Genomic DNA, 13,733 nt, shown 5'->3' on the forward strand with positions numbered 1-13,733 from the left:
GATACAGCCGATCCCCCGTGGATTGATCTCCTCAGTGTGAACTGAGTGTTCTGGTTTTTGGTGCTTTCAGTCACACACTGTGTGAAGCTGGAACATGTTTCTCCATCATCATCCAAAGAGAGATGAGCAGATGATCATGTCTGAGCTAGCAAGCTGAACTGTGTAACACCACGTGGAGCCTCCGGGCGGTGTAGTGAGCCAGTGTGGAGGATTTATTAGTGTTTGAGGTGTAGCTCATGAAACACACATGAAATGTGTTTATTTTGGAACTCCATCAGCACAGGGTGGAGGCGGCTGTGTGTGTTTCCTCGGCGCTCTCTCCCTCTCTCTGTCTCCCTTTCTCTCTCTCCCTCTCCCCCTCTCTCTCTCTCCCTCTCTCTCTCTCCCTCTCCCTCTCTCTCTCTCCCTCTCCTCTCTCTCTCTCTCTCTCTCTCCCTCTCTCTCTCTCTCCCTCTCTCTCTCCTCTCTCTCTCCTCTCTCTCTCTCTCTCTCCTCTCTCCTCTTCCTCTCCCTCTCCCCTCCTCTCTCTCTCTCTCTCTCCTCCCTCTCTCCTCTCTCCCTCTCCTCTCTTCTCCTCCTCCTCTCCTCCCTCTCCCCTCCTCTCCCCTCCCTCTCTCCCTCTCCCCCTCCCCCTCTCTCCCTCTCTCTCCCCTCTCTCTCTCTCTCTCTCTCTCTCTCTCCCTCTCTCTCTCTCTCTCCCTCTCTCTCCTCTCCCTCTCTCTCTCTCTCCCCTCTCTCTCCTCCTCCCTCTCCTTCCCTCTCTCCCCCCTCTCTCTCTCTCTATCTCTGTCCTCCTCTCTCCTCTCTCTCCTCCCCCTCTCTCCCTCTCTCTCTTCCTCTCTCCCCCTCTCCGCCCCTCTCCCTCTCTCTCTCTCCCTCTCTCTCTCCCCTCCCCCTCCTCTCTCTCCTCTCTCTCTCTCTCCCTCTCTCTCCCTCTCTCTCCCCCTCTCTCTTCTCCTCCCCTCCTCTCTCTTCTCCTCTCTCTCCCCTCTCTCTCCCCCTCTCTCTCCCTCCTCTCTCCCTCTCTCTCTCTCTCTGTCTCTCTCTCTCTCTCTCTCATCCATCTTGTGTGTCAGAGCGGGGAATGGACGGGCATCTCACCTCGGAAACCTTTTGATTACCCATTTTCCTTCTAATGCCACGTGAGCCCACGCCGGCCAAACCTCATGACAGACAACCCATTAAGGAATATAACGACTTGGCCGCTCCACTCTGCCCCCCCCAGCCTCAGCATTTCTGCGACTCTCTGCACTCTGATTAATTTCTAAACTAACTTGTTTATCGTCCGCCGCCTCCTCTCAGCTCAATACATCCTCTTCCTCCCCACACCACTGACTTCACTTTGACTTTGAAAATGGTCGGGAATTATTCATCAGCCGTCTTCCTCCACTTTACATTTGTCTCTTTATTTCCTCGTCCACTTCCCCCTCAGTCATTTTGCACTTCAAGCAGTCTTGACCTTTCTCAAAGGGGCTCGTGGAGCGGAGGAGGGAGCCGGTGTGACCTCCACGACAGAGAGAAGGTTGGTGTGCTTATTCCAGAAGGATCTGCTAAAGCCGGCCTGATGACCCTCCACGAAACCCCGAGAGGAAAGGGGGGGTGTGGAGTGAAACAATAGTCACATGATGCAGCAAACAGCTGTTAGTCACAGGCTTAGTTGGTTCTCTGGTCCAGAAGCCTCCACAGCAGCCTGTGTGAGGGTCTGCTGGATCAGCTCCGTGCTCTCTGCTGGACGCTGGATCTCCCTGAATAAATGTCTCCTGTCCGGACTCGGACAGAGTCCGCTGTGTCTTTGTCCTCACAGAGACGTGGCTCAGAGACAGAGTTCTGGACGCCTCCGTCCAGCTGGACCGGCTGGTTCGGTGCTGACAGACGTGCAGCTCTGTGCGGTGAGGCCCTTCAGTCAGAGTTCAGCCATCACTTACTGATGCAAGCTGCTGCTTCAGCATCAGTGTGCCGGGTTAAAGTCCTGGTCCTGGTCCTGTGAGACTCTCCTGCAGGTAACACTGTAGGATGAGTGTTTGACCTCTGACCCCGGCCTTCACCTGTCTGATGTGCACCTCTCCCCTCATTATATTTGTCAGCAGGTCTGTAGGAGGACAGCCACCTGCCAGGAGCCATTAGACCACTTCTCAGATTTATGCCCAAAGTTTGCATAAAAGGAGGTCATTAAAATGCAATTACCTCTGAAGAGAGCATGCTGGACTACGCCTCGACGGCACACACACACACACACACACACACACACACACACACACACATCAACAGCAACAGTTAGTGATCAGTGGAAAGTGGCCACTTCTCATGCATCACTCCACAGAGTTGTTGACGGTGGCTAATGACAGTAATTATTTATTTTTAAAAACAATGCAGAGCCGGGGGTGTGGACCCGTCTGTCTCGTGTCCTGGCTCGTGTCCTGGCTCGTGTCCTGGCTCATGTCCTGGCTCGTGTCCTGGCTCGTGTCCTGGCTCGTGTCGCTGTAGACCTGAAGCGTGGTTGTTGGCATTGATCCGCGTTGTGTTGACTTTCTCAGCTTGTTACGTTGACATGAAAATGGCCTCAGCCTGTGAAAAGTCAATCAGAGGCGGTCACTGTCTGTAAACTGACACTTCATCCCGGCCGAGCGGCAAACTGTGCCATCCATCTGCCCCGTCCCCGTCATCGACCCCTGCAGCCTGAAATAAGCTGCTGCTAATTACAATTATTAATTGAAAATAGGAAATCAATGGCTCTGAATTAAACACACGCTGTGTGTATGTGGGTCAGTCGTCTTGTAATAATTCAGCTGACACACTTATCAGGGTGGATCAGACGCCGCCAGCTCGGCTGCACAGCGTCCGGCTGTTTGTTCAGAGGTTACCCCCACACACACACACACACACTCCTCTGTACCTTCTTCTGTAGCGTGGCCTCCTGCGCTGCGTCACCAGGCAACAGCAGAGTCCTCTCACACGGACACACTGTCCCCTGAGGTCCTCTCACAGCGCCCCCTGTCCACCTTCCTCAGACAGACACATGTCAGTGAGTTTGATCAGACTGTGTGTAAATCAACCATCGTCCTCCTCCCTGCTCCAAACACACAAACCGTCTCCTCAGAAAGATCCAGCTTCAAACTTCTATCATCATATTCTTCAGTATTTTATATCGTTTATTTATTTTATTTTGATGTCAGGAGATATGGAATGAGTCTGTGTGTGTGTTGTTAGACTGTGTGTGTGTGTTAGTCTGTGTGTGTGTTGTCAGACTGTGTGTTGGACTGTGTGTGTGTGTTGTCAGACTGTGTGTGTTGTTAGTCTGTGTGTGTGTTGTCAGACTGTGTGTGTTGTTAGTCTGTGTGTGTGTTGTCAGACTGTGTGTGTGTTAGTCTGTGTGTGTGTTGTTAGACTGTGTGTGTGTGTTAGTCTGTGTGTGTTGTTAGACTGTGTGTGTGTTGTTAGACTGTGTGTGTGTTGTTAGACTGTGTTGTTAGACTGTGTGTGTTGTCAGACTGTGTGTGTTGTTAGACTGTGTGTGTGTTGTTAGTCTGTGTGTTGTTAGACTGTGTGTGTGTGTTAGTCTGTGTGTGTTGTTGGTCTGTGTGTGTGTTGTTAGACTTTGTGTGTGTTGTTAGACTGTGTGTTGTTAGACTGTGTGTTGTTAGACTGTGTGTGTTGTGTGTGTGTTGTTAGACTGTGTGTGTGTTGTTAGACTGTGTGTTGTTAGACTGTGTGTGTGTTGTTAGACTGTGTGTGTGTTGTTAGACTGTGTGTGTTAGACTGTGTGTGTTGTTGGTCTGTGTGTGTGTTGTTAGACTGTGTGTGTGTGTGTGTTACTGTGTGTGTGTTGTTAGACTGTGTGTGTGTGTTAGTCTGTGTGTGTGTTGTCAGACTGTGTGTTGGACTGTGTGTGTGTGTTGTCAGACTGTGTGTGTTGTTAGTCTGTGTGTGTGTTGTCAGACTGTGTGTGTTGTTAGTCTGTGTGTGTGTTGTCAGACTGTGTGTGTGTTAGTCTGTGTGTGTGTTGTTAGACTGTGTGTGTGTGTTAGTCTGTGTGTGTTGTTAGACTGTGTGTGTGTTGTTAGACTGTGTGTGTGTTGTTAGACTGTGTTGTTAGACTGTGTGTGTTGTCAGACTGTGTGTGTTGTTAGACTGTGTGTGTTGTCAGACTGTGTGTGTTGTTAGACTGTGTGTGTTGTTAGACTGTGTGTGTGTTGTTAGTCTGTGTGTTGTTAGACTGTGTGTGTGTGTTAGTCTGTGTGTGTTGTTGGTCTGTGTGTGTGTTGTTAGACTTTGTGTGTGTTGTTAGACTGTGTGTTGTTAGACTGTGTGTTGTTAGACTGTGTGTGTTGTGTGTGTGTTGTTAGACTGTGTGTGTGTTGTTAGACTGTGTGTTGTTAGACTGTGTGTGTGTTGTTAGACTGTGTGTGTTAGACTGTGTGTGTTGTTGGTCTGTGTGTGTGTTGTTAGACTGTGTGTGTGTGTGTGTTACTGTGTGTGTGTTGTTAGACTGTGTGTGTTGTTAGACTGTGTGTGTTAGACTGTGTGTTGTTAGACTGTGTGTGTTGTTAGACTGTGTGTGTTGTGTGTGTGTGTGTGTGTGTGTTGTTAGACTGTGTGTGTGTTGTTAGACTGTGTGTGTGTTACTGTGTGTGTGTTGTTAGACTGTGTGTTGTTAGACTGTGTGTGTTGTGTGTGTGTTGTTAGACTGTGTGTGTTGTTGGTCTGTGTGTGTTGTGAGACTGTGTGTGTTGTGTGTGTGTGTTGTGTGTGTGTTGTTAGACTGTGTGTGTGTTACTGTGTGTGTGTTGTGTGTGTGTTGTTAGACTGTGTGTGTGTTGTTAGACTGTGTGTGTGTTACTGTGTGTGTGTTGTTAGACTGTGTGTTGTTAGACTGTGTGTTGTTAGACTGTGTGTGTGTTGTTAGACTGTGTGTGTTGTGTGTGTGTTGTTAGACTGTGTGTGTTGTTGGTCTGTGTGTGTGTTGTTAGACTGTGTGTGTTACTGTGTGTGTGTGTTAGTCTGTGTGTGTTGTTAGACTGTGTGTTGTTAGACTGTGTGTGTGTTGTTAGACTGTGTGTTGTTAGACTGTGTGTGTTGTGTGTGTGTGTTAGACTGTGTGTGTTGTTAGACTGTGTGTGTTGTTAGACTGTGTGTTGTTAGACTGTGTGTGTTGTGTGTGTGTTGTTAGACTGTGTGTGTTGTTAGACTGTGTGTTGTTAGACTGTGTGTGTTGTGTGTGTGTTGGTAGACTGTGTGTGTTGTTAGACTGTGTGTGTTGTGTGTGTGTGTTGTTAGACTGTGTGTGTGCGTACAGGCCGTGGTTCTTGTTGTTTCAGTTTTGGTTGTATGAACTCAGACACTGTTCATGACACATCTGAACGGCTCGGTCTCTGTCACAGTGTTGTGTGTGTGTGTGTTGTTGGACAGTGTGTTATGTGTGTGTGTGTTGTTGGACAGTGTGTTATGTGTGTGTGTGGACGGGCACAGCTGTAACCGAGTGTTTAGCAGAAGCAAACAACAACACGGTGTAAGACCTGGTTCTTATGAAGAAAGCTTTCTTACCCTGCGGATACAATAACCAGTCGACCAATCAGCCGCTCTCAAAGCCCTGACTCTGCTGTTCTGTTTATTCTGCTGCACAGGAGGTTCAGCGCCTTTGTGTTTATGGATGCAACAATAGTAATTTGTCTGGAATAAATATAAGAGGGCTGCATTAATAATAGATTACAGCGGGCAGGCGCCTGCGGCCCGAGCGGCGACTGCTGATCACTGGAGGTGTCGTCAGAGCCGAAAAACAAGCGGCTGCTGCTCGCACGTTTCTGACAAACACAGCACTCAGTTAAAGATGGATGGAGCGGGCTGTGTGTGTGTGTGTGTGTGTGTGTGTGCCGGCTGACAGTGACACTGATCCTGACGCAGACAGAACAATGTTCTGATCATTTATTCAGCCGCTCAGCGTCTCTGACTTCACAGCTCGTCGTCCCTTCAGCTCTCAGACTCGTCTCATGTCGGGGATGTAGTGCAGCGCTGCTAATGTCAGGCGACAGCGCGCCCTGTGTGTGTTCCTGCAGAGCGGCTGTGCATGTGTGTGACACACACTCATGGTATGAAGTGCTTCATACTTCCTGTCTGGTGACTGGGCGCGGCTGAGCGCCACCATGTGTTCATATCTGAGTTATATCGGCATGCTGCGTGATGTTTCCTCTTGCCTTTTTATGATGTTTATCTAGACCATGACTACAAAACACAACATATTATTTGGCACAAAAACATGTGGTGTTATAACTAAATCAGAGAAATGTGATGTGTTAGATGTGATCAATATTGGTTTGGTTGATTCATTGCATGCAGAGTAGCAACCCTAATGGCTTTTTCCTGTTTTAATATATAATATTAATCCAGTTGGTGGCGGTGCGGCACGTTTTCATTTATAACACCGATTAGAAAATGCTGTGTGTGTCTGAAACAAGCAGCAACACCCGGGGCTCAGACTGGAAGCCTTGAATGTGCAAGTGTCAGAACCTGTAGTTCAGGCTGCAGCCACTGGGGGCTGGCTCCAGCAGCGAGTCATTTCCCATAGACTTCACAGCAGAAATGAACATGTTTACAGCCTGGTACAAAAAACCACACGATCAGTTCTCTTCTAGTGTCAGCTGTACGGGGGAGAATTTTTTTGTTTTAATTGTATTCAGACTTATTATGATTATGGGCGTTGCTTCTTAGAGTCACAGGCGGTTGCTGTATCACAGCGTGAGTTTCCTGCTTCCACGATCGCCCCCCTAAACTCTGCTTGTGCCCCCTTCTTTGTCCATATTTGGAGTTTTGGCGGACGTGGCGCTGCCAACATGGCGGCGGTCGGAGCGTCCCGGAGCCTCCCACTGAGCCTCAGAACAGCTCCTCAGAAACAAACGGAGACGTCAGGAAGCTCTGTCCATAGGTTTCACTGTCAGTGCTCTGAAATGTGTGATTCCTACAACACACTCCACACAGCAGGCTAGCACTGTTAGGCCCCGTTCACACTGGAGAAAGTCATTCCAGCTAGAGTAGGATTGAGCCCAGACAGCCTTTAAGCTGGATGCGTTCAGACCTATTTTCAAATCTGGCTAGCACACACTTGTGTCCGCACTCAATCCGGCTTCATCCAAACCACTGTCCTCCAAACCACTAGGTGGCGCCTTGTAATATACAGAGTCCGTTCACGCTGCGCGCGGTAGGACCGCGTGTGCGCATGCGTGATGCGTTTTTCTCATTGACAGTAAAAACTATGGACAGAGCTTCCGTGACGTCACCCGTTTGTTTCTGAAGAGCCGTTCTGAGGCTCGGTGGGAGGCTCCGGGACGTGATGACCGCCGCCATGTTGGCAGCGTCACGTCCGCCAAAACTCTCAAATATGGACAAAGAGGGGGAGCACAAGCGGGGTTTAGGGGGGCGGGCGATCGTGGGAGCAGGAAACTCACGCTGTGATACGTCAACCGCCTGTCACTCAAGCGGCAACGCCCATAATTAGGCGCAATTTTAAGTCCGAATACAATTGAAACGAGTGGGTTGTAAAAAAATTCACGCCCCCTACAATTGACACTAGAAGAGAACCTATCATCTGAGACCAGAGTGGTTTTTTGTACCAGGCTGTAAACATGTTAATTTCTGCTGTGAAGTCGGCCATTTTAACATGGGAGTCTATGGGAAATTACTCGCTTTTGGAGCCAACCCCCAGCTGTTGCAGCGTGAATTACAAGTTTTGACACTTCCGCATGGGCTTCCACTTTGAGCCCCGAAGGTTGCCGCTTGGTTTTTCTTGCCCCGTGTCGTGCCCCGTGAACCGGAAGTAGCATGTCGCTAACCGTATTCGCTCACCACGTTTGGGTTCACACCTGAGCCATATTTGAGCCAACCTCAAAACCTGGATCTAGCCGGATTGAAATCAAACTGGATACAGCCAGATTCGAGGTAAAAAAAGCCGGACTCAAAAAAAAAACACATCTGGATTGATCAGGATGCGGCCGAATCCTGCTTAAGCCACATTTTTTCCCCAGTGTGAACGGGGTACTAGTGTGTTCTCCTGACCGAGGCCCGACACACACACACACACACACACACACACACACACACGTCTTTTAGTGCTTTTTAAAACAGGTTTCTGTTTAATACACAGTGACCATCAGCGATGGGTTATGTGTGTGTGTGTGTGTGTGTTGAGCTGTAGTCCTCCGTCTGAACGTCTCTGTTTAATCAGCATCACAGGGCAGCTAACAAAGCTCCGTTATAAACTCAATAACCTGAAACCAGCGCGGACTGATCAGGACGTGCAGCAGTGATGATGTCAGCCGTCAGTGCTTCATCAGGTTCTAATACACTTTGTTCTAACCACACTACATACACAGCATCGTGTGGAGACATGAATCTACAAGTATATTAAAATGTTCACAGTTACCAGCCTCCTTTAACATGGCGTTGTATGAGCCTGTGCTTTAGGACACACAGTGCATGGCTGATTGATGTCATCATTAAATTGTCTGCTGCACCTACTTTAAATGCTGCTCTCTCTCTCTCTGCAGCTGCTCGTACAAAAAGAAAAGAAGCTTTCAGTGCAGCTTCTTCAGGACACCAGCAGACTTTATGCAAATGAAACAATCAGCCATTAGTCATTAGAGCCCGAACAAACCCTCTCAGTGCTGCTCTGTAGTCACAAGTGCTGTTTGTGGTGAAGCTCTCTGTCTGTCCTGAAGGGGGCACTGTTGTTTCTGCTGTGCTAAAAATCTCAATGTTGTTCAAAGTGTGAATAAATCAGTGAAGAAGAAACAATTCTCATCACTAAGTGGAGCCTCTGCTCCACCACTGAGGACCAGCTCTGATGTCCTCCCATCATGGACCTGGTCTGTGGAGTGGAGCCTCTGCTCCACCACTGAGGACCAGCTCTGATGTCCTCCCATCATGGACCCGGTCTGTGGAGTGGAGCCTCTGCTCCACCACTGAGGACCAGCTCTGATGTCCTCCCATCATGGACCCGGTCTGTGGAGTGGAGCCTCTGCTCCACCACTGAGGACCAGCTCTGATGTCCTCCCATCATGGACCTGGTCTGTGGAGCGGAGCCTCTGCTCCACCAGGGAGCAGCAGGAAGTAGAAGCTGAGCTGATGTAAACACAGCAGCCGCCACGGCGAGCCTCACCGCACAGACGTCTGTCAGCACCAAAGCAGCCGGTCCAGCTGGACGGAGGCGTCCAGAACTCTGTCTCTGAGCCACGTCTCTGTGAGGACAAAGACGCAGCGGTCTCTGAACTCCCACCGCCGAGTCCGGACAGGGAGGAGACATCAGAGCGCAGGACGGAGCGGCCGGCCGAGCACGGAGCCTCCTCTTCCTCACACAGAGACATCAGGCAGGTGGAGGACTAGAAGCCTGGTCCCTGATCCAGCAGAGAGCACGGAGCTGATCCAGCAGACCATCACACAGGCTGCTGCTGGAGGCTTCTGGACCAGAGACACAAGGACTAGAATCCTGGTCCCTGCAGCAGTCAGCCCCATGCAGGAAACATCTGAAAACATCTGCTGCTGTGCATGAGCAGAACTTTGAGGAGGAGGTGGTGATGAGACCAGAGACAGCTCACAGCAAAGGGTTCTGGGTAATTAGTTGTTGGGTAATTGTTTGTTTGAATTAAGGCCCAGGAATCACATTAACAACACCGACCAATACACCGTCAGCTCTAACCTGATTAGAAAACCTCGCCTGTAAGGACACGCGTCCCGCTGAGAGGGTGATGGACGAGCCGTCTGATTGGACAGGAGCGAGCAGGGAATTCCCTGCCAATAAGTGAGCCGGAGGGATAGTGCTGAGTGGCCGGAAAACACTGCAGCTCTCCAGGTCATCCGTTGATCTATGGAGCAGCAGCCGTCATTCATCTTGGTTCCTGGCCACCGATCGTTCGTGGGGGCCGAGCGGCGAGATACAGAGCGGATTGATCGGAGTTTATCAACGAACGAGGAGAAACGAGGGTGACACAGAGGAGGAGGAGGAGGAGGAGGTCCCTCTTCATCCGGCCTGCAGTGTGAAGCTTTATTGGATGTAACAGAACTGCTTTCATTCATATTCTACATGCTGTTGTTGTGTTGTGGTCTCTCAGCTGATCACTGATGTTGTTATTGATCGGTTCATTCAGACAGAACAGCTCCTGGGTTTCTAGGTTGTGAGTAAATAATCAGAGTACTGTGGCTAAGCTAATGCTAATAGAGTTAGCATCTCATGGGGTCTAATCAGATTTCAGTCACATGGCCGCAACATCGCCCCGTTACCATGGTTACTGCTCCGGGGCTCAGCCGCAGTTCCTCTATTAAAGGTACTAAAGATACTATTAAAGGTATGCAGGTGAAGGGGCGGAGCCTCCGTGGGCTCCACCTCTTTGCCCATATTTGGATTAAGTGTGTTAAGGCTTGGTACTGGTGGTGTGACCTTCAGGTGATGTCAGAAATACATGGACCCCAGCCTGTAGAGGGCGCTCTCTGACACACCGAGGAGCCACAAACCGCTGCAGCTGCTCGTTGCTTTATTGGATTTCTGTTAATGAGACTGTGGACTCTCTCAGCCTGAGCTCAGCGGCTGTCAGTCAGACTCTGTCCTCATGCTGCTGGACTCGTCGACTCATTCAGGACTCCATCCATCAGTTTTTATCACCCTGAGTCGAGTCTCATCATAGTTCAGTCAGATTGCATGTATCGTGTGAGGCAGACGCTGATACACGTTTTAAATTCATTCAGTCAGACGTCAGAGTTGTTCTTTTTAAAGTTGTTGGATCAAAAGGCCGTCGAAGGCCGAGCTCCTGTCAATCCTTGTTTTAGCAGCCGACCTGAAGAAATAACCGAGCAGCCCCTCCTCCTGGAGGTGATGCTATAGTTAAAAGCTGTCAGTTCCCTGCTCTGCACTCCTGGCTTGAAAAGACGTGTGATGTTTTACTGAGCAGCTGACTGGATCTGTTTAATAATAATAATAATAATGCATTGGTCTTATATTACACCACATTCACACAGTGGCAGTGGTGAGCTACCAGTGGTAGCCACAGCTCCCCAGGGGGAGACTGACGGAGACGTGGCTGCCAAGGTGCGCCTACTGGGATCGAACCGCCGACCTTCCGGTTATTGGACAACCCTGCTCACCACTGAGCCACTGCTGCCCGCATTTATTGATGGATTTAGTCCTGTTCAGGTGAGGACCAGCTGAAACAAAAACACAGATGCTCTGGAGGACTCAGGTCGGCTGGAGTCCCTCATCCAGCAGGCACTGGAGAAGCTGCAGAAGTGTCCATCATGTCCTCCAGCGACAGGTCACAGCCTCGGGTCAAAGGCGGCTCACCTCACTGCAGGGCTGAGGGCTTCATCAGGCTGCCTGGACAGCCTGGACTCCTTCATCATTATTTCTACTTCTTTAACTCAATTACAACCAATAAACTGAAGTGGCAGGAGGAGGAGGTGTAGGAGGTGGAGGAGGAGGAGGAGGTGGAGGAGGTGGAGGAGGAGCAGTGCAGGGTTTGGCTGATGAGAGACAGAGTTAAGTGAAGGAGGCGGTCCTCCTCCAGCAGCAGAGGGAACCTGAGGACAGAGTTCAGTGAGAGGAGTCTGTCCGAATGAAGGATAATGTAGCTCAGCCTGTGAATATCAGCATCCGCCTGCTGACACCGCCTCGCCTCCACAGAGCGGGTGCAGGCATGATGGGAACAGAAAGGCGTGCAGGTGGAGAGCGCTTCCTTCCACATCAAACCTGGAAAGCCCGCTCACAGCAGCCGCCGCCTCGGTGTGTTCCTCAGCTCTTAATTTAGTGCAGAAAGTTCTGCTCAGTGCCAGCCGGCTACTCTTGATCAAAGTCATTAGTCACTTGATTTGGACTCTTTGCTGCTGAATAATTGAGGCTGTGAGAGGATAAAGGATTTCACTAGTTAGGAGAAATAAAGAGAAGCCCCCTCTTTGAGAGCCAGACATGAAGGCTGCAGAGTTAATCAGAGGGAAGCTGAGAGGGAGGGAGTGAGTCTGATTTATGCTCTGTCTGCTGGTCGCTGCGTCCACCGCAGCACCGCCGGAACATTTAACACCGTAATGTCTGTGAAGATACACCGCCCGCCTCAGCTCTGCAGCTCCTCGCCGGCTCTGCGCCGGGCTCTGAGGTGGCGGCTGCATCCATCACGCGGCAGGCTGCTGTTTGTGTGGTGTGTTATTGTGTCAGGATGAATGAGCAGCACACACACAGGCAGGGCCTTCACGCTCCGAGGCCTCGGCGAGCTCCACACAGAGCTGTGAATAAAAGCACCACACGCTCACACAGAGGGACTCTGAGTCCAGCTGCAGGGTTTCAGGGAGGGCTGAAGGTCTGGCCGCTGCCGGATGGAGCTGCTTTGCATCTGATGAAGGTCGTTGTGAGTGTCAGAGAGCTGTGTTTGATCCGTCTCCTCCATCAGACCAGCTGAGACTCATCACTCTCTGAGTGTAAATCTTTACATAAATAAGGTTCCTTGGCCGCCCTGCACCTTCACATCTGCAGGCATGAAGAGCTCACACACCAGCTGGGTGGGTAAACATTAACGGGCTGCGTGCAGGATGAGCTGCACATCTGACAGCTCAGGAGGAGGCGCTGCTCACAGGTCAGGCCCAGACAGCTGGGCTCGGATGGAGCAGTGTGTTTGTGGTGTGATGGAGTCAGAAGGTGGAGCGGCCTGTTAAACACCCCCCCCCCCTCTCTGTGCAGGCTGTGAGAGCGACTTCTGGGGCCCCCACTGCAGTAACCGCTGTCAGTGCCGCAACGGGGCCAAATGCAACCCGATCACAGGAGCGTGCGTCTGCACCGACGGCTACCAGGGGTGGCGCTGCGAGGACCCCTGTGACTCCAGCTTCTACGGCAAAGACTGCCTGCTGGAGTGCCAGTGCCTCAACGGCGCCACCTGCCAGCACCAGACCGGCGAGTGTCTCTGCGCTCCGGGATACACCGGGGCCTTGTGAGTACAACGTCTGCATTCTGCATAAATGTGCTGGTTTCATTACAGATACAGAGATGTAGAAAATAATAACAAAAAGCAGTGACCCCTGTGGCCGTTAGGTGAACTGCAGTCTGCATCCTGGTTCTTTACTCTCATTATGATTCACCCGCGATGATGTAAGGCTACAAAGCTAACATGGCTAATGGTTTATTTCTGCTGCCACCACCTTTTATCAGATATTGTATGTCTATCATCAGCCAATCACTCGCCTTGTAGCTTAACACATTCCTTACTGGCTAAAAGCATCCGTTTATTTTTTAGATATTGATCTGATATCTGTCATTAGTCCAGTTCAACTGTGTTTTTAGACACAGCCCAGGACACATTCATACTGTCAGACAGAGCCAGCATGATCAATGACGTTAATCTGATCAGTGTGATTGATGAGCAGCAGACAGACCTGTCAGTGACTGACTCCTCTCCCGCTCTCTCCAGCTGTGAGGAGCCCTGTCCTCCAGGTAAACATGGCTCCCTGTGCGAGCAGCGCTGCCCCTGCCAGAACGGAGGGACGTGTCATCACGTCACCGGAGAGTGCTCCTGCCCCGCCGGCTGGATGGTACGACACACACACGCTGCAGACACACACACACACACACACACATTCTGCAGACACACACACAGTGCAGACACACACACACACACACACAGTGCAGACACACACACACATTCTGCAGACACACACACACGCTGCAGACACACACACACATTCTGCAGACACACACACACGCTGCAGACACACACACA

The 13,733-nt window shown here is 50.5% G+C and overlaps 1 protein-coding gene across 1 annotated transcript in view; it reads left to right on the plus strand.

Annotated features, from left to right (window-relative positions):
* Positions 1-13,733, plus strand: part of LOC114432928 (multiple epidermal growth factor-like domains protein 11) — a 49,918-nt gene that overhangs the window by 16,971 nt on the left and 19,214 nt on the right. The window contains exons 6-7 of the mRNA XM_028401044.1: positions 12,701-12,947; positions 13,425-13,545. Of these exons, the coding sequence (XP_028256845.1) occupies positions 12,701-12,947; positions 13,425-13,545 (368 nt within the window). The remainder of the gene's footprint in view (positions 1-12,700; positions 12,948-13,424; positions 13,546-13,733) is intronic.

This window comes from Parambassis ranga, chromosome 3 (assembly GCF_900634625.1).
Source record: "Parambassis ranga chromosome 3, fParRan2.1, whole genome shotgun sequence".
NCBI classification, from domain to species: Eukaryota; Metazoa; Chordata; class Actinopteri; family Ambassidae; genus Parambassis; species Parambassis ranga.